Source organism: Dromaius novaehollandiae, chromosome 1, assembly GCF_036370855.1.
Source record: "Dromaius novaehollandiae isolate bDroNov1 chromosome 1, bDroNov1.hap1, whole genome shotgun sequence".
Classification (NCBI taxonomy): domain Eukaryota; kingdom Metazoa; phylum Chordata; class Aves; order Casuariiformes; family Dromaiidae; genus Dromaius; species Dromaius novaehollandiae.
This window is the reverse complement of record NC_088098.1, coordinates 120,648,072-120,672,322: the sequence shown is the minus strand read 5'-3', so window position 1 is coordinate 120,672,322 and position 24,251 is coordinate 120,648,072. Positions and strand designations below refer to the sequence as shown.

At 39.4% G+C, this 24,251-nt stretch overlaps 1 protein-coding gene across 1 annotated transcript in view; it reads left to right on the top strand.

Annotated features, from left to right (window-relative positions):
- DSCAM (DS cell adhesion molecule) overlaps positions 1 to 24,251 on the top strand; it is a 389,570-nt gene that overhangs the window by 226,824 nt on the left and 138,495 nt on the right. The window contains exons 7-9 of the mRNA XM_064525230.1: positions 1,257 to 1,535; positions 13,054 to 13,173; positions 17,192 to 17,365. Of these exons, the coding sequence (XP_064381300.1) occupies positions 1,257 to 1,535; positions 13,054 to 13,173; positions 17,192 to 17,365 (573 nt within the window). The remainder of the gene's footprint in view (positions 1 to 1,256; positions 1,536 to 13,053; positions 13,174 to 17,191; positions 17,366 to 24,251) is intronic.

The following is a 24,251-nucleotide window of genomic DNA, read 5'->3' as shown; positions in this document are numbered from 1 at the left end:
ATGTTCTGCCATGGATCTCCTTCGATCTTTCCTGTTGGCGGTGTTCAGACGTACTGTAGACAATATTTAAGTGCTCTTATAGGCAAGAATGGAAAAATGCACTCTTGTTTCTGAAGTACATAACCTCTTCTGGTTATCTCTTTTGATTAGCCTTTGTTTATCTCTTCTGATAAATGAAAAAATGAACATTAATAAATGAGTATTGCTTGCAAAGTTGGTTTTATAGTCCTTTCAGGAGTGATGGATAGAAACTAATCTTGGATCAATGCCATGGTTGTTAGAGTCCCCTGAGAAGGGGAGAAGATTTAAATTCCTTCAACTGGGGTAGGTGTATGATTCTCAATCTGCTGCATTGTCAGTAAATGTTCCAGCTCTAACTGGGTGAAATTGAGGCACCCCCATTACTTCCTGCACTTTTTATTGAAACCAGTCTACTGTTCACTTTGTTTTCAAAAGTTTTATTAAAAGTGGAATTTTTGTTTATGGCAGAAATGGAAAGCATTTCTTTCCACTGTGTGTTGGGTAAGCCACAGAATAAGTTAAAAAAAGAGAGACTATTGGCCAAATAAAGAAAAAGTCCTCCAAATCATTAGCAGGAATTGAATGAGACCAGCTTGGAAGTTCATGTCTTGTACTGGGCCTCTACTTAGAAATCAGTTTTACCATAAGTTTGATATTCACAATACTATGTATGCCCTTGACTTCATACCTCTGAATAATCTTTTTGAAAATTGTGCCTTGAAACTCTAAGAAAAAAGTTTCAGGACTAGTTCTACAAGCTTTTACTCTATTTCATCCTGTCCCAGAGACAAAGGTGTCTCACGGCTGGAACACTCTTCCATATTTATTCTATGATCCTAAGCGAGGCCCTCAGAGCAGATCCTGAAAGCTGCTGAGCTCTTCCTGGACTCTCCAGGCAATCTCTCTTGTAAAAGATCTGAAGAATCAAGAGCTAGCATTTTGTGCTTTTTTTTTTTAAGAGGTGCTGAATTCTTGCAGGAATCGGTGGCATTTGGTATCTCTGGAAACCGGGGATTTCACTGCTTGTCCTCTCCACTTATGCATCTGGTCGCTGAGAAAAATAACCAGAAAGGTATTTGTAAGGGATGTGATTTTTAGCTAAAAGATTCCCTATAGCTATCAAAGGTGTTACTGTTGCATATTCAGCATGGCACATGCTAAATATCTGCTCCATTACATTATTTGCAGAAATGAGTCTGTATCTGCAATAACTCCTTTTTTCTCTTCTGTTTCAGTTCCTCCTTTTATTCAACCTTTTGAGTTCCCGAGGTTCTCCATCGGCCAGCGAGTCTTCATTCCCTGCGTTGTGGTCTCTGGGGATTTGCCCATCACAATCACCTGGCAGAAGGATGGCAGACCTATTCCAGCTAGTCTTGGGGTGACGATTGACAACATTGACTTCACCAGCTCCTTAAGGATTTCTAATCTTTCACTGATGCACAATGGGAATTATACCTGTATAGCTAGAAATGATGCAGCAGCTGTGGAGCACCAAAGCCAATTAATTGTGAGAGGTAAGTAGATGTAATTAGTTTGAAGGGCACCAACTGAGCAGAATTCATCAGTATTTTCTAATGACATCTGTTTGATGGGAAGTATAAAATACCAGAAAACATGTTAATCCCTCTCGAAGAACACACAGAACGAGAGAGCACAGAAACCAATAAGACTTTTCTATCTGAAAGTAGTGAACCTTGAACATAACAACCTGGAATGCACAGGGCAGGTGAGGGAGCCACAGGACTTACTTTCTGGAAAATTTTGTGAGGTACAAGCTCACTCATCCTTTGGGATCAAGCCTTTGAAATGGTGGTACAACCCAGGGTGATAGAGATCCAAGTTTTGTGATTCCCTTGGGCTAAATTAAGGTGAAACCAAATGATCCGTTACTTGCTTTATTCATTAACATGAACTTAGAAACAACATTACCTGAACCTGGAAAGTGTAAATGGTCGGCAATGGGTTCTATTGAAATGTTTATGAGAAGAAACAGAGAAGAGGGGTGAAAGATAGAGGAAGAGATAGCCACCACCCTTGGATCCCCTGGTTTCGATGATGGGCATGGCAATCCTTCAGTGGTGTGCACGCGTGCGTCACGAAGTCTGCGGTTTTTATAGGCTCTTGCCCTGCTTCTGTGAGAGCGCTTCCTCGCTTCTTATGCAAGTTAGCTGTCATGTGCAGTGCACCCTCCTGGAACCTTCCAGAAACGGTCTAGGGGCTTCTCGGGGTCTCTGCTGGTCTCCGCCCCCACCGTTGCGATGTCAGGGCCAATCAGAAAGCGAGACTGTGCGCCCTACGGCACCCCCCCACACACACCGTCCTGTGCTGTGCTGCTGCTGCCAGGTTCCAGAAGCTTCTCCCGGGCGGGGGCAGCCCGTGCTGTGGTTTTTTGCACGTTTCCTTTATGGTTTGTCATTGCCATGCAGAAGTTGTTTGCTGAAATTTGTCTTGTGACGATGTTTGAGACATTAACAACTCGCATGTCCTTAATGGTCTCTTACAAATGGTATCAAATTCCTCTCTGTTACTGTTCTAGTTTGATTATCCCTGTTTTTAATTTAGAACATCCTCTCATATAATATCAGCAAAAAAGAACGCACTGATGTTTTCTTCATAGGAAAAAGATACTCTCCTGTTCTTTTGTTGTTGTTTTTTAATTTGTTTTTTACTCAATTAGCATGATTCATTTGCTCATGCTTAGTTCATCACATTTTGCCTTGAAACAGATTTGAATATAGACTTTCCATAAGGAAACATTTTATGTGGACAAGACCTGTTAGAGAGATACCTCATCTCCATTAGCTTTTGCCTTTTCAATCACACCTTAGCCAAGACTCTTCCCTAGGATCATCATGGGATTATTTATGCCTTGGGATGTATGTTCAAAATTATTGTGAAAAACTTTACCAAAAAAATTCTTTCTTCTGAAAATTTTTCAAAGTGTTTTAAATAAGATTGCAATACTCTTCCCTCCCCACCATCTCCTTTTTGCTACCAAGCCATTAGACTGCTCAGAGAAAGAGGGAGCATACTGGAGATATAATACTGCAAGGCACCCTAGTTATTTGTGGCTGTTGCAGACCACTACATCTTATATACCCTTCCATAAGTTTACCAAGATAATTCTTAAAACCACTTAGGGCTTTTTGCCACCTCTGCCAGGTCTTTTTTCAAAAACTCGTTTGAGGCAAAACATTCTGAATCCTTTTAGGTCAAATCTGCACATTGTCCTAGGACCATCGTTAATGAAATATTCCTAGTTTTGCACTTACAGAATTTGTATGCTGACTTTCATTATGCTGGTATTCCCACAACTCAGCTGCAAATGGGCCTATTGCTTTTTCACTAGTTTTGATATGAATATTACTTTAATGATTGTTTTTAATTTTTCACTACTTTTAACTGCTTTTTAAGCATTACTCAGTATAGACATTTATTACTTTCCCCACCTATCCAGTAATTCTTAAGTGAAGTAGTTTAACTAACTGCATGTGCTTAATTATTTTTTCCTACACCATTCTGTTGGCTTTTAACCCTATTGATCATTCTAATAGTAAAAGAAGAATTTCCTCACCTTCTCTTTTCCTGGGCAAGGGAACCTCCTGTCATAGCAGAAAATACACTGAATATGTCTGCCCTGTGCAGAGATGCCCCACCTAATACAGCCGAGTTACTACCTGATTTGCAGTTGTACTCAGTGCTGCAAAGTTTTGCAAGTGATGGGAAAGAATCATTTTAGCAACTCTGCATGAGTTCCTGTAGGCATTTCATCAAAACATAGATGGTAGGGTGATCTTCAAAATAAGAAGTTGACACAGGTTGTATCACTGAAAACTCTTCCGCTGCAGACATTGGCTATCCTGTTTTCAGGACCAAGAACCATGAGGTGATAAAAGCTTGTGTGAGCCCAAGTGCAGGTATTTCTGCTCTGTGCCCCACTGATAGGGGTGAGCCTTGCTGGGGTTAGTCAGCCTACCTGCAACAGGCAGGCCCTTCCCCTTGCTCTCCTCCTGCCACTATTTGGCCTTAACGTGGTTTCCCCTGCACTTTTTTCTGCCTTCTCCCTTATCTCCCCTTCCAAGCGAGGGCTTTCAGGGAGCTTGCTCTAGCTGACACTTTCATGCTGCTGATGCCGAAGGCTGATTTCCCCAGGTGCCTTGCTGCCCTAATTGCCCTTCCTGCTGAAAGCCCTGCCCCAGTTGGTGGAGGGGTGACTGCTGTTGAATGTGCATGCCTAGAGTGAGTCCTTAGAAAGCCCATGGGCCTGATAGAGGGTAGCTTCTCACACTACTTCCCCTGAGGCCAGGAAAAGCTTTCTGGAGTCCTAGTGCTGCGAAGTTTTACAAGGCTATGAGGGCTACTTCATTTTCCCCCCTCATACTTACCCTCCTGCCATGACTATTGCTCTGCAGCAGCCTTCTTTAAGCTCCTCTCCTCTCTTATCTCTGTCAATTTAAATGGTAATAACTTAATCAGTTTTCGTTCTGCATCTGGGATAATAGCTCTCCCTCGAGGGGAGGGGGGAAATAAAATCTGATATTAGACCTGAATTTTCTGCCCAACGTGGAACTGATCTCTTCCCCTCACATTGAACTGCTTCAAATATCTCATTCCACATAGGTCAGAAGACAGCTATTAGAGGGCTACTTTTGGTCACTGCTAATCTGCATCCAACATGACCTCATTTAAGTAAAGAGCAGATTTCCTGCTCTCTGTTTCTTCTCTGAGCTTTCTGATTCCTCCTCACCAGTTCCTATTATGAATGCCATATAACTGAAATACAGTATTTTTCTAAGTCAGCTAAGGAGTTTTCCTCTAAATGAAGGGAGACTAAATGGTGCTTAAGTTCCTCTTGTTTCTAATCCACATTGTGTGATGGTTTCTCAGCAGTGTGCTCTAAATGTAAACATTGGCTTTTCTAAATGTCAGGGAATGGGTTCTGGGAATGTCTTATATGAAGTGTGTGGGTTTTGATATGACAATAGACAGTGAGTGAGAGAGGAAAGTAAAGCAAATATGACTGTTCCCCACGAAGTTCCTTTTTTTCTATTTATACTGTTTCCTTTTTAAAAGTAGATTTAAAAATAATGAAGACTATCATGTTTCCAAAATAAGGAGTATAAAATGGCAAAAGAAAAACAAACACTGGTCTCTTAAAATTTGTAGGCACATTACAGTACATCCTCACTGTTGTTCCTGTTAATTTGGGCTGTATAAAAGCAACCAAATGGTAATAAGGAGTCCTAAAAATACCTGGCAAGCAATGCTGGAATTTGCCTGATGTAGCAAAGGAAGATGACCTGCTTCCACAGAGCTTCCTCACAGAGGAACATCGCACAGGAGATGGAAAGGGCCTGCTGAGAGAAAGAAAATGAGAGCAGAAAGCTTCTGAGGAGTTGCACAGCCCTGGGTAGGAAGCTCTCAGAGCAGTCCCAGTTCTGGTGGTTTTCCTGTCATAGGTTTCTTGGTAAGGAGCTGGAGATGAGACTTTGTAGTCACATGCCCTAGACATAGGTCTGCTAGTACTTCTCTTCTCCACCACTTACTGGCCAATTCAGATAAATCTGAAGAGGTGAAAATGCCTCAAGTGGAACCGAAAGCCGAAAAAGTTAACAAAAAGAGTAGACTGTTTAGAAACAACAGAAAACAGCATGCTAGACACCAGAGAATCTACTCTGGTGAACCTTTCTGCAAACACAAGAAATGCTCCAACTGGAGTTTGTACTCAGCCATGAAATACAAATCCACAGAAAAAGAGGCTTGGTTAGTCCTAATGTTTATGGAATATCTTTTAAAAGAGGTCATTACTTAAGGAGAAGGCCATCCTCTCTTTACTGCATCCAGGGACTGCAGGTAGGCATTCCAGGTGAGTGAAAACGGAGCTTTCACTTTGGAAGCTTGTGCTGCACTGGCTCCTTGCAGTTCCTCTGGAAATGCATAAAAAAAAAAAAAAAAAAAAAAAAAAAAGAGAGAGAGAGAGAGAGAGGTTTCTCAAAAACCCATAAATTGTTATTATTTTGATTATTTTATTTCTTGTTGCACTCACGATTAGATAGGCATCCTTTCTGTTAAGGAAACACGCTAGCAATGTCTTTAACAGAAAGGAAAGAATAGGATCCTGTAATGAAAACTGTAGAATATCTTTTCTGTCAAATCCTTATATCAAATCCTTATATCACCGTATGGAATTAATTAAAGCTTTATTAATTAAGGCTGTCTTCTAAAGAGTGATTAAAAATCTATAGACACTTTATCATGTATTATTCATTTTGATAGAGTTTCCTAAGATTGGAATGAAATAATTATGAAATAAAGAGTGGTGAAAAAGATTTTAATTGGTAACCAAAAGGAAAAAGCTCATGAATGTATTATGAGTTCAAAATTCTCAGACACTATGAGAACAGAGAATTCAAAGATAACAGTGGGTGCATAAATCATGATTTTAAAATTCCTTTTAGTGAACACATCATGTGTTTAAATTGAGATAAGGTCTTTAAATACCTAATAACCCCCCTTAATGCATTTAGTGTAAATGTGTTTTCGTTTTGTGCTTGCCAGGTATGTCTTATATCGTTAGATAGTTAAGTACCCAATGAAGAGCCCCCGAGCCTTGAATCTTCCAGGAAGTATCTCTCTTCTCTGCTCTCTGGCGTCTGGTTGTGGTGGTGGTGTGATGCAGTAAATGCAGTCTGTGATAGAAAAGTGGGGGGAAAAGGTTTATGGTCACAGTTGGTGTCAAAACCCATTTACTTTCTTTGCTGGTGTTTACACTCTGGCTTTGAAGGTTATTCTTGAATGATTTGCTTCCTATTTAACGTTCTCATTAGGCAAACCTGATCAACACAAACCACTGGGCACTTTCTCATTTTCTAAAAGTACATCTTTTTTTCTTGAACTGCATAGCAAATGGTTTCACTAAACCAGCTAAATCGACCCCTTAGGTCCAATGACCAAATTTAATAACTATTCATCTCTGCTAAAGTACAGTCTTTAATGATCTCATTCATTAATACATCAGTGGTTGCTTTGGCTGATTAAATTTCTTCCATCATTTTGACAGTATGATCTAAATGTAAAGTACAAATATTCCATGTAAAAATGAAACATTGTATTCTGGGCCAATGTCATAGATTATTTCTTAACTCACTCCAGTAGCCCACCAGAGGAGCTCGTGTTAGGAGCCTTCAGAATTACTCTCTAGTGTAATGTACTAATCACTATACTTGGGAGCCAGAGGCACTTCCAGAGATTTTAAGACCGGCAAGGAATGTTTGAATTTGTCATCTGGTCTCTGGCCTGAAACAGAGTCAGAAAGGATTCTTGGATTTACGTAAAACAAAATTAAATTAGGGAACATTAGAATGCACTTACGAATTAATTTTAATAATATCTTGTAAAGTCCATTGTTGTCAACAGTGATGACACTGGTAAGGGGCATCTTGTTAGGCTACCAACTCATCTTTTCTCATCTTTTCTCCTCTTCTCAGGATTGTTTCACAGAACTAGATAATAAAAGCATTTTCTATCCTTTAAAATGTCACCGTGGCATTCATGTTATCTTCAGCACCCTATTCTGATTTCCCTCATCCTTTGTTTTCCCTTCATGAAAGCCTGAGACTGCTAGTCATAATATTGAGAGAAAATACCTTTTTTAGGTCCTTTGAGTTCAACCATTAAATAGTTTGCATCTGTCAACTTATTGCTGTTAAACTAAACAATTCAACAGCTCATTTCTCATCGCAGATCCGTGGGCTGCATTAAATGAGAGAGCCTGAAAGAAACTTACTGTTAAAGCAATTTTAAATGCCCTCCTTTATAGGCTCAAGGGACTGTGCTACTGAAACAAAGGTGATAATAAGAGAAGAACTGTTCAGTCATATTCATGAGCTATTTCAGGGTGTTTCATTTATAAAGGGGCATAGGATGGCCCACACCTTTATAGCTACAGAGAGAGGAGGAAAACTAATTGCTTTCTCTTCTCCATTAACTCTACTTAAGCACATCAGACAAATGAACTTGGAGAAGTTCTTACTAAGCAAATTTTGTTTAAGGGCTAATGAATTATTTAAAGATAATGAAAAAGTGAATGTAGCTTTATAGTCTGAATCTAAATATCAAAATCTAGATTGAGTAGTCAACTGCATTGTCTTCCAAAATATGGTAGCATATAGCACTGAAGAATTCATTCATTTGAAATAAAACTGAGAAGTAAACTACAAGTGGGGGGGTGGAGGAAAGGTGTCCTCTGTTTACTTTCCAATCATTTCTATAAAAAGAAAAATCACGTGGTTTTACCTAGCCAACAATATAGAAACATTTGAAAGATCATTGAATGAGTAATTTTGTTTTGCTGTAGCATCACTTCTGGTTTCTAATGGCAATCTTAAGACTAAGAGCCAGGAAGTCATGTTCTCAAAAATCACAGCAGCAGTTGGCACTTTTATAAGTAGTCCTAAAGGAAGGCTGAAGTCTCAGTGAACATAGAAATTGTTTCTGTTACCGCATGTGGGCAGAGTCTTTGCCAAGTAAGGTTGGAACATATTCTGTTTATGTTTGTATGGTTGCTAATCATACACTTGTTCTGGACGTGAATTCAATTTCCAGGGTTACCATTCTGATATCAAATTCTGTAATAAGAGCAATGATTAAAAAATGATAATACCATAAATTAAAGGAGCAGATACAAGCACCTGAAGATTTTCAAACCACTTTAGAAAATGATTCCACTGTTTCCCAACCTGAATGATCACATATCATGCCCCAAACCATCAAGTGATTATTGAAGGTTTCATATATTTCCCTTGCACACCACATCTTATACACACTTAGCCAGCTATTTGCTGATTCCTGACTCCCCTGTGTCTTTTTAAGTATCACATTCATGAAATATTGTTGTCTGAGGAAGGACACTGGACTGGAAAGGGCCAGTGGTCTTAACTGGGATAGAAAATTATTTTTGTGTATAGAACCACTGAACTGGTCATTGCCTAAGCAGGAAAAATCATGGCCAAGAATATCTGAGCCTAAACCATGTGTTTTACATATACTGAAAATACAGTGAAATCGATACGATACAAAGCCCAGTTCAGAGCTTGTCAGCGATCAGGGCACAATGCATCAAGGATATATATACTGTCTGCATAAAAGACATAGAAGGAGATGTTTCCCTAGAAAGGGTCAAACAAAGTTTATACATGACAACCATATGGGTTTTTTTTTGTGTGTGTCTAAAGGGATTGGATAAATGTGTTATTTTTATAGATAACTTAAATGCAAATAGTATTTGAAAGGTTGCTTGCTTTTATTACATAATGGGCAATCTTGCCTAACTTATCCAGAACTTTCTACATATGCCTGCCCATTGATACAACAGTGGCAAATTATTTCCTGGAAAATCATCAGTTCTTGTTAATGTTCTTGTTAGTATCATCTAGAGCAATATAAAAAGAGATTCTAAGAGAATTCTGGAGAATCTAAAGAAAATGTTATAAAAGAGAAAGGAAATTAAACAAATAAATTACAAAACTTTTGTACTGTAAGAGATATTTATAAGAGACATTATACTCTTCATGCTTTTCAGTGGCAAAGGAGCCCAGTAATTATCAATCATTTCATTGCATCATTTGTAAGACCAGTACAACTGAGGTGAATTATTCAGGATAGAGGAGATGGGTAAAAGCATGGGTCCTTCCAGTTTCAGGGGAGGCTAGATTTTTATTCAACTTGAGCAATTTTATGAAGTCGTATCTTTATAATTACATTATCAGTATGTGGATGATACAGTAATCTTTCCTTTGCATAATCCCAGGTGAAGAAACTGCATATATTGCCTAGAATTTTAGTTTCTGAATACCCTTCTACTGTTGGATTGAGCCATTATCCGCTGGCTATAATCTAATCTCTGTAACTTTCTGTCTGAATATTGCATATTTGCATTCACTCCTAGACAACACCGAGGTGTGTAGTATGATTTGTAGTATCAAGAAGGTGGTGGATAAGATGAGCATGGAGCAGTTCTTCACCAAATCCCACATTACGGGAACTGGGAGGCACACAATTAACCTAATGAGAGGGCTTGTTAAAACACATAAAAGAGAATTCTTCTTTGCACAGAAGGTAGTGAACTTCTGGAGCTTGCTGCCCAAGGAGGTTTTGAAGGTAGTCTGCATCAGCAGGTTTAAAAGGTGATGAGGTGAATCAGTAAACAAGAGGTCTTTCAATGCATCCTGATCAGGCGTGTTTCTTAGGGTTCACCTCATGCAAAAGCTGTGAGAGTGTGAAGGAAACGGGCTTGCAGAAAGGGGCCAGCCCCACACCTTCTCTGTAACTACTATGTCCTTTGCCATGGCCAGAGCCAGCATACTGGGCTAGATGGACAATCGGTCTGACCCAGTAGGACAGTTCTTGCTAGTGCTAATGCACTTTCTGTTCCTTAGCAAAAACATGTCCGTTCTCATATCTGTCCTCCTCTGAGCATGTGTTGTCTCTCTGAACTTCCCGTAGACCGTAAACTCAAATATTTTTATTTAGATAATATCTTTTAATGACAGTGTTTTTTCCCATAATTTGGGCTTTTTTTTTTTTTTTTTTTTTTTGGTCTATTCTCTTTAGAAGCTAAGCAGCTCATAATTGATTTGTTGGAAGATGTGAAGATAAATTTATTTACAGTTCTCCAGGTGAAACAAGCTCATGAACTGTGAGTGGTAGGAAATCAAACATGTCTGTGCAACTACTTATATTTTTCGCCTGTTTTGGAAAATAAGTATTTAGGACTTCTTTTGCATCTGGTGACAAAATGAACATAGAACAGTTGGAACTGAACTAATGAAGTAAATGTTTCCAATGTGTAGATAATTAGAACAGGGTGTATAGTTGCCCAAGACTGCTGTTGCCAGGGTTGAGTGTTTGGGGCATACCTATCATGAATTAACACAACATATGATCTAAACTTGTCAGTGTGGCATTCGTTTAGAAAGCTGAAAAGTTTGACAGCAATAAATATAGTAAAGGTGTCCATTACAGAAGGAGGAGAAGCAAGATCTCTCCTAGAGCAAAAGTGGCACTTTCCTCCCTTGCTGATGGTTCCCTGTGTTACTTGTAACCATGTTCCAAACAGAAGTAAAACTTCTCAGTATGCATTTAGTTAATAAACAGCTTTACATTATAGCTTTAGAGTTGAATGAGCAAAAGGTCCAGTTAAAGAGATCATTTGCTCACTATAAGGTTGTTCCAGTTACTGCTGACTCATCTTCTAAAAGTTAGTTGTAGCTGTGAAGGTGGAAAGAAAAAGGTGGTAGGGGAGCACTGGATTATGGAGGCAGAGGAAAGAAGGCTCAAGCCATTGTGAGGAGGGTTCTCTGCAGTGGGAGCAAATTTCTTTAGGTATCTCCAGCTTTGAGCAGTCCTTGGCTGTTCCCATCATTGACAGCTGAAGTTTCAGGTATATACATAGTACTGTACTCCCTAAGAGCTGTTTCATATCCTAGGGAAAATAGAATAGTCCATCTCAGTACTGATGATCCCTTTCTATGCTGCCTTATGTTTCCTTGTGTTACAGCCCTCTCTCATGCTTCCTTTTCTCATTTCTGGCACTCCTTGAGAGGTAGATGATGAGGCTGGATGGGCACTTGGGACGAAGGGTTGCATCAGAGCGGGGAGGGTTCTCTGGGCCCTCTGTTCTTGAAGGCTCCGACTTTCAGCATCTGTACCTGCAGACAAATTCAGCACAGACTTTCCAGTTCGGTCAAACAGGAAGTTGTGAATCCATGAACATGCATGTGTCCCAGTGTGCATATGCTGCAGTGGACCAAGGAAAGGAAGGACCTGTTAGTATCTCTCCTTACTGTGTTAAATCTGAGCTTCTTACCGTACTGAGCTTGAGGGGGGGAAAAAGTCTTTCAGAAGCTTGGTCACCTTACTACGTTTTCTATGTAGCACTCTAAGAAACCACAAAAAGAAGAGTTTATGGACTGAGGGCACAAATAATTCTTTTTTTCAAGTGTTTACTTATTCAAGCTGTGAACCAAAGCACAGGAGATTGATGAAAACCTCTGACTTTAATGGACTTTTTGATAAGGCCATAACCTTGTTAAGCACCCTTCTTATTTTTTGTAATTTTTGTGGCTCTTTGAAAGGTCTTCACGGTTTTCAGCTTTTCATTTGAACTTCTGTCAAATCTACAGGTTTTATTGTTGACTTTTAGTATCTGTCCTTTGTTGTCAACTGTTGGTCTAGTATTGTCACAAGAAGTTGTTTTCTTTGCTGTGTATTTGTATTTGGAACATGTACAGCTTTACATGTACAGCTTTTGTTTTATATATGTACTTGCATGTATCTGGAAGAGTCTCTGCAGTTGTTTTATGATGCCTTGGAATAACTCTATTAATATATATGTATTGTTGCACATACATCTGTTTCCAGTAAGACCTCTGATACTAACAAAATGTGTTGAAACTTTCCATGGCTGTATTTGGAATGATAAATCCTGTCAGAATATGGTTCAGACACCATTGTTTAAATATGAAATGATCCAATTAAGAACTGTGGTTATTTTAAGGTTATATAGGGTACATATCTTTTTTTAAATCTCCTTTTTCTGTAACCTGCTAGTATATATGCTCACTGTTACAAAAAACAAAGAAACACAGAAATATTTAGACGTTCTTAGACACCTGTTAATCCTTTCACTTTGTAAGCAGGAATTTCTTTTCTGACCATGACAGTTTTGTTTATTTTTCAATCTATTTTGTAACCTCTCCCATGGAGAGATTTCTATTACCTTATTTTTATATCCCGTCAAGACCAGTGCTTTTATTGTCCCTGGTAAGATATACATAAAGTTTGTGCACAGTAAGTTAAAAAATCACATAAAATCATCTTCACAATATGATTGCATCCTTAAAAAGTTGTTTTCAGTTTTTCTTTTGATTATGAAATGTCATGCCTTCTTATTTTCCCTTTGATTGTTCTGCCATTTTGAACTATCTGATCAGCTGCACAAATTCTCACGGCTTCATCTTCTTCCTCCCGCAGTACCCCCTAGATTTGTGGTTCAGCCGAGTGACCAGGATGGCATATACGGAAAAGCTGTAATTCTCAACTGCTCTGCCGAGGGTTATCCTGTTCCTACCATTGTCTGGAAGTATTCAAAAGGTATGGTTCCTCCTGTGATCACTGGGGAGGGATTAATTGTGGTTTAGTAATAGCTTACGTACCAGTAAGTTACTGGTTAAAATTTCAGGTTGTCAGAAGCTAGCAGCATACAGCAAGGGATATATCAGTTATGTTTCCACTGTTCTTCTATAGTTTCTCCCTAGCGTGTGGTATTGGCCACTGCGACAGGTACAAGGCTGAGCTAGATGAACTTTGGTTTAGCTTAGTATGCTTCCTGGAGTTGTGAATGTGTGTGTGTGTGTGTGCGCGCGCATGTGTGTGTGTGTGTGCGCGCGCATGTGTGTGTGTGCTAGATATGCTCTCAGTGGGACTAGTGATGAAATGTAAGCCTGAGAGAAAAGAAATGCTGCTTTAATTGAGACAACCTTAGAACAAGGTTCACTGGTAGCAGTTGGCTGCCTTTTTTTCCTTCAAAATCCATGATAACATGGCCAATCATATCTTTTCAGCAAAGAAGAAAGGTCAGGTAGCATTAGCATAAGCAGTAATTCAGTATGCACTTTACATAATGTTTTAACATTTTCTTCTCATGTAACAGAGCATTAAAACTGGCCCCACTAGACCCTAACTAACCATATGAAATTGACAGCTTTGTAATTAAAATATGCTGGTTGCTAGATTGTGTCTTCTAGCCAGTTATCTTCTAGCTGGTGTTATCAAAAAAAAACCAAACTCTCCGAACTCTTTATCCTGTGCACATGAGTCAGCTCTTTAGAGATCTTTAAATGTGCCCCAAATGACATACGGACAAGCACAAAAACAGGTGCTGTTGAGAATAAATCCTTATCTAATGCTTCATGTCATTTTCAGTTTCCTTAGGATAAGTCTAAGTTACGTTTGGAGAAAAAGAGAGGGGAAGAGAAATGTTCGTTTTAAAGGCTATTATTGCTTTCATTGATACATTCTGTTTTGTGGCAAGAAGGGTGCAGCACTCCACATCCCATTGATCTCAGTGGTACATGGGATTTTAATTGCGAATGTAGGTCACAAAGAAGCAGTTCTATTTTATTCTGTTTGCGTGTTGAAGGAAGAGGCCAAGTCAGGCTAGCTGAGTTGTAGTTAACCGTGATGAGACAAGCAGCCCACGTTAGTAAAGGAGAAAAGGACAGTGGTTTGATTTCAGGGATACTTTGCTCTCAAGTGGCATTTTTTAAAGGTTTTTTCTTAACAGCTCTGAGGTTTGTAAGTCAGAGAAAGTTTTAGGCACTTGATATAGGCAAAGCTGTCAAATTGCACTTTCAGTTTTCGGTCAAAATAACTCTAGGTGAAAAAGGTCAGTATTTTTATTCTGTCTCTGCATTTTGCTAATGCATGCCTTCAGTTTCGATAGCTAGTCTAACTAAAATGCTGTACATATCTGTGCGCTATATGGTCCATCTTGCCTTAAGGAGACACATTGTGTAATTGCTTTAGGGGCCAGGTTTGTACCAAATTCTGAAATAATTATTGCGGTTAGGTCAGCAGGAGTGGAGCAATTAGGTCCTATCTCATTTGTAGATGCCACAACAGAGTGGAAAGGGCATCTGTACACCTGCAAGGCAGTTAGGCTTTTAATGTTAGTGAAAAAGAGGAAAAGGAGAGTCTGCTTTCTTGTGCATTGGGATAGACGCGTAACAGACATGTTGTCTCTGAAAAATAATGACACAGATCAATACAGAGACCCCCTAATCAGTAAGAATGTGTTGTTTTAGTCTTTTATGAGCATGTAGTCACCTCACAGAATCCTCCATGCAGTTGCTGGTGATTAGTGGCTGTCACTGCTCCAGAAGGACTTTGGCTGTAATATCAGAAAAGGTGCGCATAAGGAATAAGATGCCTTTGCAAACTTTTGTGCCACATTTTGCCCATCCGTAGAACTATCCATAGGATAGGCAAAATCCTGCCTATGCACAGGACAAGTGGTCCTTTCCTTTCTTTGAACACTAAATTGTCCCAAAACTTTTTTGTGTGGAGAAATAAAAGTGAGTGTTTGTATTAGACTGTTTGGCCCCTCTATTGCAGACAGGTAAAATTAGTGAAACATAATTATGCCTTCCTACTAAATGACAGAAAATGACTAAAGAGTTAAAGTAAAAAAGTAAAAAATAAATAAATAAAGAGGAGGGGTGCTATGCATGTGACTAAAATAGCTGAAAAATCAGATAATTTTTGCAGCTGATTTTTCTGAAAACATTATCTCTAATATTTCTAAGTTCACAGTATCAGCCTTGGGAACTTTCAGTGTAGCTGTCAGTCCCCAAAGCAAATTCTTTTAGGACTAGAAGAATTTTACTATGCATGTCAAGTCTTTTTTTAATATTCCAGATGTTATATTCATAGGTTGTTATAGCTTGCTATTTTATACTAAATCATTCCCCATAGTATTTATTCATTGTATTTCCTCCTGGGCTGACTCAGCCAACTGCATATAGTAATTAATGCTGACAGATATCAACTTCATGTACAGAAAGCAGTAAAAGAGAGTTCCCTTGAAGAATCCCTTATGATTTCTCTGAAAAATCCCCTCTCCTGCTGCCAAACTGTGTTGTAAAATCCCTGTTGCAAGAACTGTATCTTAATATACATTAGGAGAATTCCTAATGCTAGAAGAACCTGAACTTGTGGTGGACCGCTGGACAGTATGACAATGTAAGCATTATACTACTATGATAAGCTAGCTGAATAAAAGCTCTCCCTTATTCCCTAGATCACCTAGTGGCTCTATTCTAAGTAAAAGTAGCTTTAACACAACCGTTTGGCACAGAGACTGGGATCTTTTGTGTTTGGATTATGATTAATGTTCCAACAGTAATTCAAGAATCATCAGATACTATGTCTGGTAACTCCACTGAATGAGTATTGCTCCGCTTGTTTTCTGTGGTGGAAAGGAACAGTGCATCCAGCTACAATATTAAAGGATAAAATGGCCACTCTCTGTATTTCTATTTCGTACCTACTTTATGCAAGCAGGGATGGGAGGAAACTGAAGACTCATCCCATGACTGAACCTTCTTCTAGGATGGAGGAAAAAGGTGGTGCCTAATACACTTGTAAATCAGTCGTCTGTGAACATGTGAGAGAAAACAAATATGCCAGTTCCATGTGGCTGTGTCCATCGAGCTGCCATTTCTGCCGAAATTCTGTATTTTAAGAAGTTTGGGTGTGTGTCTACATGTGTATGATTCATGGAGTTTAAAAGGTTGTTTCAATCTTAAATTTGTGTTACGATTTTTTTTCCTGAAAACTAAAGTTGATGCAGAAACCTTTGGCTTCCTGTGTTTTTATAGAATTTCAATTATTATGAAATGTGGCACCTATGCTTGATTAGTGTTTTGAGCTTTCTGTTTGTTTTTTTTCTTTCTTTTAATTTTTTTTAAATCAGTCTGAATGAATACTGGCCCCAGACATGGCAGAACAGAGATTTTATGTGTCATCAGTCAGTCAGCTGTAGGAGGAAACAGGCAACACAGTCCCTGATGTGTTTTTCGACGTTACCCAGAGTTTAGTAAACAAGGTCCTAGAGGTCCCTTGAGTATTCTATGTTTACTACAACAGACATCCCTCTTAGTCATAAGAAATTAATTTGGTGTATGCATAAGGGATGCATAGTTCTGTGACTGTTCAGTTGTAATTGTCAATAATTTATCAACCTCTAAATGTACAACAAATGTGCCTTTTTACCCATGAGCTGTTCATAAATCTCTTTCATTCTCTCTTTCTCCCTTCCTGGTTCCTCCACTTCCACTTCATACTTCTTTTGCCCCTTTATCTCTGTTCCTTAACAAAATGGGCAAATTATTTCTACCATTATGTTCAGTAAGTCTTCTTTTCTTTCCATTTAATGAATTCAGGTTTGGCAAGGACCATACCATTTGTTCTAGTGATCCCAGAAACAAACTGCATTTTAGCTGAATCAAGCCTCTAAGAATAGGAAGCTATTGATTCTGCCTTATTTACAAAAAAAAAATGAGACCCTTTCCTTCCTTACTATCCTGTTTTTGTGGGGGTCCTGTTCCAGGTGCCGGGGTTCCTCAGTTCCAGCCGATTGCATTGAATGGTCGTATCCAGCTTCTCACAAATGGCTCCTTGCTGATTAAACATGTGTTGGAAGAAGACAGTGGATACTACCTCTGCAAGGTCAGCAATGATGTGGGAGCAGACGTCAGCAAGTCCATGTACCTCACTGTTAAAAGTAAGAACTAAAACACTTCTCTGTGATCCAGACATTACCACTGAGTGAAAAAGGCTTGTCTACTGCCTCCCTAGTTTGGAGGGGGGAAGGTTGTTTTTTTGTTGTTTTTAATTTAATATTGGCATTCAGCTGCATGTCATAGTGCCTGGAAAGTCAGTATGGTTAATAAAAAATGTTGTTTAGGAGAGAGAGAAAAGATGACTTAAAGATGAAAAGGGTTAACATCTAGTGTCAAATATTTTTACCATGTTTATGAGCTACAGTTCAGTAATGAAGGGGAAGTAAGAAAATTCTTTGGTCAAGGTCAAAAAACAACTAACAAAAGAGAAATACCACCAGCATCTGTTAAAAAATCCCAGAAGTGGAGTAAAATATGGATAAAAAATCCCTTAATCAAGTCTCAAGATACTCTAAGTTGCAATTACAGTAGTCACTTTAACTTGGCAACTGGCAGATAACTTTCACAAAACACATCTCCTAATTCTGTTGGATCTGGGATGTATACACAAACGCAACCTGTCTTCTTTACTTTCTAGACTCAAGAGACAAAACAATTCAGTTTTAAGGTGTGTGTTAGCTACAGCTCCCCCAAATGTGAACATAGTAGAGAATATAGAGAAAGCGTTATGAAAGAAGCCATAGAGATGATGTAATTTCTCACTAGAAAGTGAAGAAGAGACTATTGACATGCCAGCACACCAGATGTGCCTGGGTGGCTTTTTAGACCAGTGCTGACAGAGGTCACCAAGCCATGCACTTTCATGCCTGTAGGATTTTTGCAGATTGACTGAGTGCTTTGAAGTTTTGGGATGTCAGTTAACTTGGCAAAGGTTTGCCCTTGAAAGTAAAAAGACATTTTTTCTCTAAAAGGAAGGAAAATCCAACTTACTCTCTTTGGAGAGCTGTATTTTAGACCACTAACATTTGTGTTTACAGGTGTTGTTCACTTGTTTGTTTTAATGTCAGAGAATGAATGACTGGAAGTTCTTTGAAAGGAAGAGTGTCACCTGTATTAGATTTGTGAGCTCCAGTAGCAAAAATGTCTTCTCCACTCTGATCTACCATAACTGGCTCGATCTTCTCAAAAATAACATGATATTCAAAATCTCTCTAGCAAATGAATAATTGCAGATTTTTAGTGGATCAGGAAAAGTACCAGTTTCTGTGGCTTCCATAACTGACCGTTTTCGGACCAGTTTTCAATTGCAGCAGTGACACGCTGCTGTAATATGCTACAGAAAAACAGCTTTCCTCTTGTTGGCAGCTATGCACAGTGCCTGTCTGATCACTGCATGCAGTTTCATGTGTGATGAAAGAGCATCCCTTATCAAATAAGAGCAGGAGCTTCCCTGGAGAGTCTGTTGCTGTTTGAATCTAATGAAAACCCCTCTGGCTCTGAGATAGCGGGCACACGTGTATGTGTACTCTCGTACATCCACACTAACACACGTACTGCTGTCAGCATAGCTATTAGAGCAAATGCTATTGGGGTGTTGAGGTGTGCATAGAAGAGGCATAGCCTTAGCCTTAATCAAGCACGCATTAAAGACGAGCTGCTTTGGGGAATGACTTGAGCAGAAGAGGGCCATGGTAGGCTTCTGGTATAGCTTGATCCTCAGTTCTGGTAGCATTTTTATGACTGGCATTTAAGCAGGTGAAGTGACTCCAAACTACGGGCCTGTACCTGCCTTTATTCTCCCCAATACTGTATCATGAGCTCTATTGTTTGTTATTTTCTTTTTCTCAGTGGCTGCCTTTCCCTCTCTCTCACAAGCTGGTTTCTAGACTCATCCTCAGGGATAGCCCTCAGGGATAGCCCTACTGCCAGATAAAAGCCTCAGGCTTCCTCTGTGAAAGTCACAGTGTTAGCAATTAATTGATCCTGCATAACGTGCTGCTTTGCTCCACAAGGTCAACCCAAATGCCCCCTTTTCTCAGAGGCAGAAGGTGATGAAATCTACCCCAGGCAGTTGTTCCTAGGTGACAAAGTTGGTAAGAAACAGCCTTCCAAAATATAACGAAGATTGACATAAATAAGTCGTTGTGACTTCCTAGTGATATATTGGCCTCCTGTCTTCCTTCGGTCTATGTGTAGATTGTCCATGCACAGGCCATACAGCAGTAGCTCAAATCACTTGAAAAAAAAGTTAGTGGCTTAGACAGACTTAGTCACTGGTCTTGAAACTAGGTTGCCTCTCCAGTAAGAAAGACATGACTGCAGTCTGCTTAAAACCCTCTTCTCCAGCTGTTAACCATCCCTTGTAACACTGATATTTCCTGTATACAGATGCTCACCACTGATGGCATTACTATCAACTTAAAATGAACACTTTTATGTGCAGGTGATTCTTTTCCTCCATGCTTAAAGAAAGATTCTACCTACTCTATTGGTAACAGTGCTGGATAAATTTCTGCTTTCCATAGTTTCTGTGATAAATCTTCTCTTAAATTAGACTGGTGGCCTTACCCTTCTTGCATTTCCAGTACCCTCTATATGTTAAATGAAAAGCTATTTACCTTTGTTGTCAAAAGAGGACAGATTACTTTTTATTGGTAGTTCAGGGGTGGCAAGAATAAACACTGGCCTAGCATACTTGCATGACTTTCTGCCTCTAAAACTAACTGACTTTTTCTGAATATAAATGCAGCTCATCCAAGCTAAAAAAAACAACTTAGCTTACTTACTAAGACTCAAAGCTATGAAGGAAATGGTAGTAATTCCAACTATACCTTTATTTAGTGTCTCAGAATGGTGTTGTTTCATGACACCTTCACCTCAGAGAAATGCTCCAACTTTTTGCTCATCAGAGATTATTTGAGGAGGGAGGACAAAGGAAAAAGATGAAAGACAGAGATGTGAATACTAAAAGAAATGTGAAGAGAAAGAATTGCCGGAGTCAATGCTGAATCAGGAACCACAGTGCTAGAACAGGAGCCATGAAACCAGAGAATCGGCACTTAGCGGTTGTTATCCTTCTCCTTTTCTTGTAAGAAATGGACATAAAGATCATGATTGGTGATTTTTTTCTTTTATTCTGAACAAAAGATACACAATTCTTGAATACCATATTCAGCAAGACACAGAATATTAGAAAACCATGAGAGAGACCTGGAATAAGAAATCTAGTGCTGTCTTGAGAAATGACTCCTGATGTTTGGGATCAGAAGACTTCTAAAGAATTCCTATAAAAGATAATGAGCCTTTAACATGAAGGGAAGATCTAAAATTATTCAAAGGCTGCCTGGGAGTCACAGGGGAAGAGATGTCTCCTTAAAATGGACTGCCTGCCTGCCTTCATCTGAATAAACGTCACACTTCCTAATTCCACTTTACAGGCTATATATAATATGATAAAACAGTATTGTGAAAAAATTCCCTCATGAAAAGCAAGCTTTCAGTAAGGTCTGTTATGTTCCTATGTAAATAATCCATTGGGGGCAGTCATGGTAGTCCTGCCACTTCCTGAATCCATCACTTATTTCCATGTCAGGATGGAGACTGAGAAGTTTTAATCTGATCACCAAAACATTTCCAACAAATCCTGTCTGCCAATAAAACAGAGTTGCTTCATTCACTTTCCTCTCAAGTATACTTCTTAACTATTTGCATTATACATGATTAATACATAAACCTAAAGCTATATGCTTCAGTCAGACCCACATCTCCTTCCAGCAGGAACATAGCAATCCCAGCTAATACTTTTAATGATAAATTTTACCACTTTCACATTTAAAAAAAAAACCCTCTTTTAAAATGTTAGCTATGACAAGAGCTTGGTAGAATAACCGAAAAAAAGCTGTCTGGGAAAGGAAGCCTGGTTACAGTGCAAAAGGGAGCCTAGTGCTGTGTTGCTGCCGCTGCCCTGGGTCTCCACTGAGGCAATTCGCCCCACTGTGTCTCCGCTGCCTCTGCCTCCCCTCATCCCTCTTGTCTGTTTAGATCATGACTTCCTCCAGGCGGGATTTGTTGCTCTCCATCTTCATACAACTCATGGAACAATGGGGCCCTGATTGTAAAAGTGGCTACTGCTGCACAAGAAATAAAAGATAATAGTAATTATAAACACAAACAAAATCCCAAGGAAGATGCTTATGAAGGGACATTTTGAATGTAGCGAAGCTGCTTCTTCCACTGCTAGCTAACAGTTGTTTCACCACATTATTGAAGCCCTGCAGTATTTATTTATTAAAATGGATAGGAGTCTATGTGTGACTTCCTCTTGTGAAACTCTCTGAGCTCGATAAAGGTGCACTTCCCAGGTGGCTGGTTAAACGAAGTTGCTTTACCCGCAATGCCTGCAGCAATGCCAGTGCACCTTGATGGAGAACTTGTGTGCTTGGCTCAGCAGGGTGGTTCTAAATACTCATCCGAGTGTTTGGGAACATAATTCCTGGGTAAAAATACAAGAATGTCAAGATCTGACCAATTGTTGCTTTTCCTTGTGCAAGAAAAGAATAGCATTTATATGTAGATGCTGGCCTTTCATTTATGTCCAGTTTCTCATCCAAAAGGCATATATCCCACCAGACATGGACAAGGGTAGTTTTGCCTGTTTTGCATTTGCAGAGATAGATTACCTGTGATATGTTGTAAAAGAAGATAAAACTCACCATCCCTAACACCTTCAGAAAATGCTTGTAGGAAGAACAGCAATCATACTGTGTCAAATTCACCTGAGCCCAGCTATTTTGATACTCCTTAATATGGCCATGTTCCTTTTTTCACAGTCCCATGGTCTGTAAATACTGTTTTCCACAGCAAAACAAAACAAATCCCCTAGTCTGATTGTGTAATCTGTTTTACTATTTTCTTCTTGTAACATTCTCTCATCTTTAAACAAAGGGCTTTTTTATTTATTTACTTATTCACTACTACTTTACAGCTGCCACAGGTAGACTGCATTTTTGCCCATGGGTGAATTGGGCAAAAATTTCTAGCTGGATTACTTGCATATCTGATAAGAATTAAGGGGTAGGTAAAGGTACAGAATAACAAAAATAAGCTCAGTGAACCAAAAGTGCTCGTATATCCCAAAGTCTTTCTCATGAGCTGGCCAAATGCCCTTACCTATTTTTGCCCTTACTCCCATCACAGGCAGCTCTCTCTTTTATCACCTATTTCTTAGCAAACAAAGACAAAATCCTTGTTAAATGATGAGAATATGAACAAACTGCAGTACAGCTCTGTTCTAATTTCCAAGTCAGTGGTGATGGATGGTAATACCCTCTATCTGTTTTAATTACTTACTTATTTTCCTTAAATGCACAGTCTAAAAGAAGCTGTAGGAAAGCTACAGTAAATCTCGGAAACATGAAAATGTTCCCTAGACACAAGTACTTTCTCTTGTTAGTATAACAGCGCATTTTTTTCCTGATGAGGTCCTCCCACTATGAGAAATGAACAAGGTTTGAATGCTGTTTTCTGCCTTTTCAGACCATTGGCACAGCTTTGATTTAAGGACTTGCACTTTAATCACCCATCATGTGTCATTACCCCGACAGGCGGCAGCAGCCGCAAGATACAAGCTCCAATAAATTGCACTGAAAATCGCTGAAGCGATCCTTTGTTGATTTTCCTTTACAGCTATTCAATGGCAGATCAGCTGTCATAACAACACAGCGCCTGTGGCAACAGGGTGAAATTAAACGTGAAGTATGTTCAAGGTAGCTGGTAGAAAGCTGGAATATCCCTCTTTTTTCCTGTACATTCAAATGCTCTCTACTTCTCTCAGTAATGCCAAGCCTGTGGCAACTGGCTAAAACGAATGCTCTCTCTTGTAAGATAATTGCCAGATGCACTGCAGTACAAATATTCAAGTGCTTTTGTATGCAAATCTTTGCAATACTCTCACTTAAGAAAAGGGAGGTGAGGAAGGACTTCCCTCGCTCTGTCTCTGTCTCTCTTTTTTTTTTAAGAACCTTTTTCTAATTGGATGTAAGGAGGAAAAGAAAATAGCAGCCCTTTTTCTTGCCTTGCAGGCCAGCTGCAGAGCAATGTTGCTAGCAGGAAGGTGAAACATAAATGTCTCTCCAGATAGCCAGGCAGATAGAAGGTGCACATAGGCCCTGCTGAATCTTTTCCATTTGTATCAATAGTATCATATTTATTATTGTCTCAGGATAGTTCCCTCTCTTGCCTCTCTCAGCTTTACAGTGACCAGATAACAACTATAGATATTTTAACGGCATGCCCTCCTTCCTCCATCTTAATACATCTTGTGTTCTATTAAATTACCAGTTTATTCAGAGAAGGTGTTATGTGGCTCTCAGATTGCAATGAACTCACATTCAGGTTTGGCCAACTGTGGTCAGGAGACCTCCGAGCAGCAGAGCTCATTTCGGATCAAGGATTGCAGCTCCTTTGCCTTTGAATGTTTAGGAGCTGCTGAAACAAGAATAGAAATTTACTTCTGCTCCACTCTCCTCCTCCACTGGAGATGCTGGTGTTACAGTGGTAGATACAAGCTACACAGCTATTCCATTCATAACAACCTTCATCAAGCTAGTAAGACCTCATATTTCGGTGTTTGGTATTTGCCACAATACTGCAAACTTTGCAGTGTTAGAATATAATAAACCGGTAATCCTGAAAGGCTGTTCTCTTAAAGGAAATATTTTGGAAATTATTCTCACATAGCCTGCTTCGGAGAGTGGGGAGATACCCCTGGAGCAAGAGGGGCTGGCCCGCTGGCACCAGCCCAGCTGGCTCCTTCGGGAGCAATGGCAAAGTCAGAAAAGCGGTGTTCAGAAGCAGATAAGCATCTCTGTAGCAGATGTGAAGTCCCAAGCGTCTGGAACTGGATGTAATGGGAGTTAGTGGTTCTAGTGATGTTTATCAAATGAATGTGGAATCTGAAGATGGGGAGAGAAATGAGTAGGCACAGTA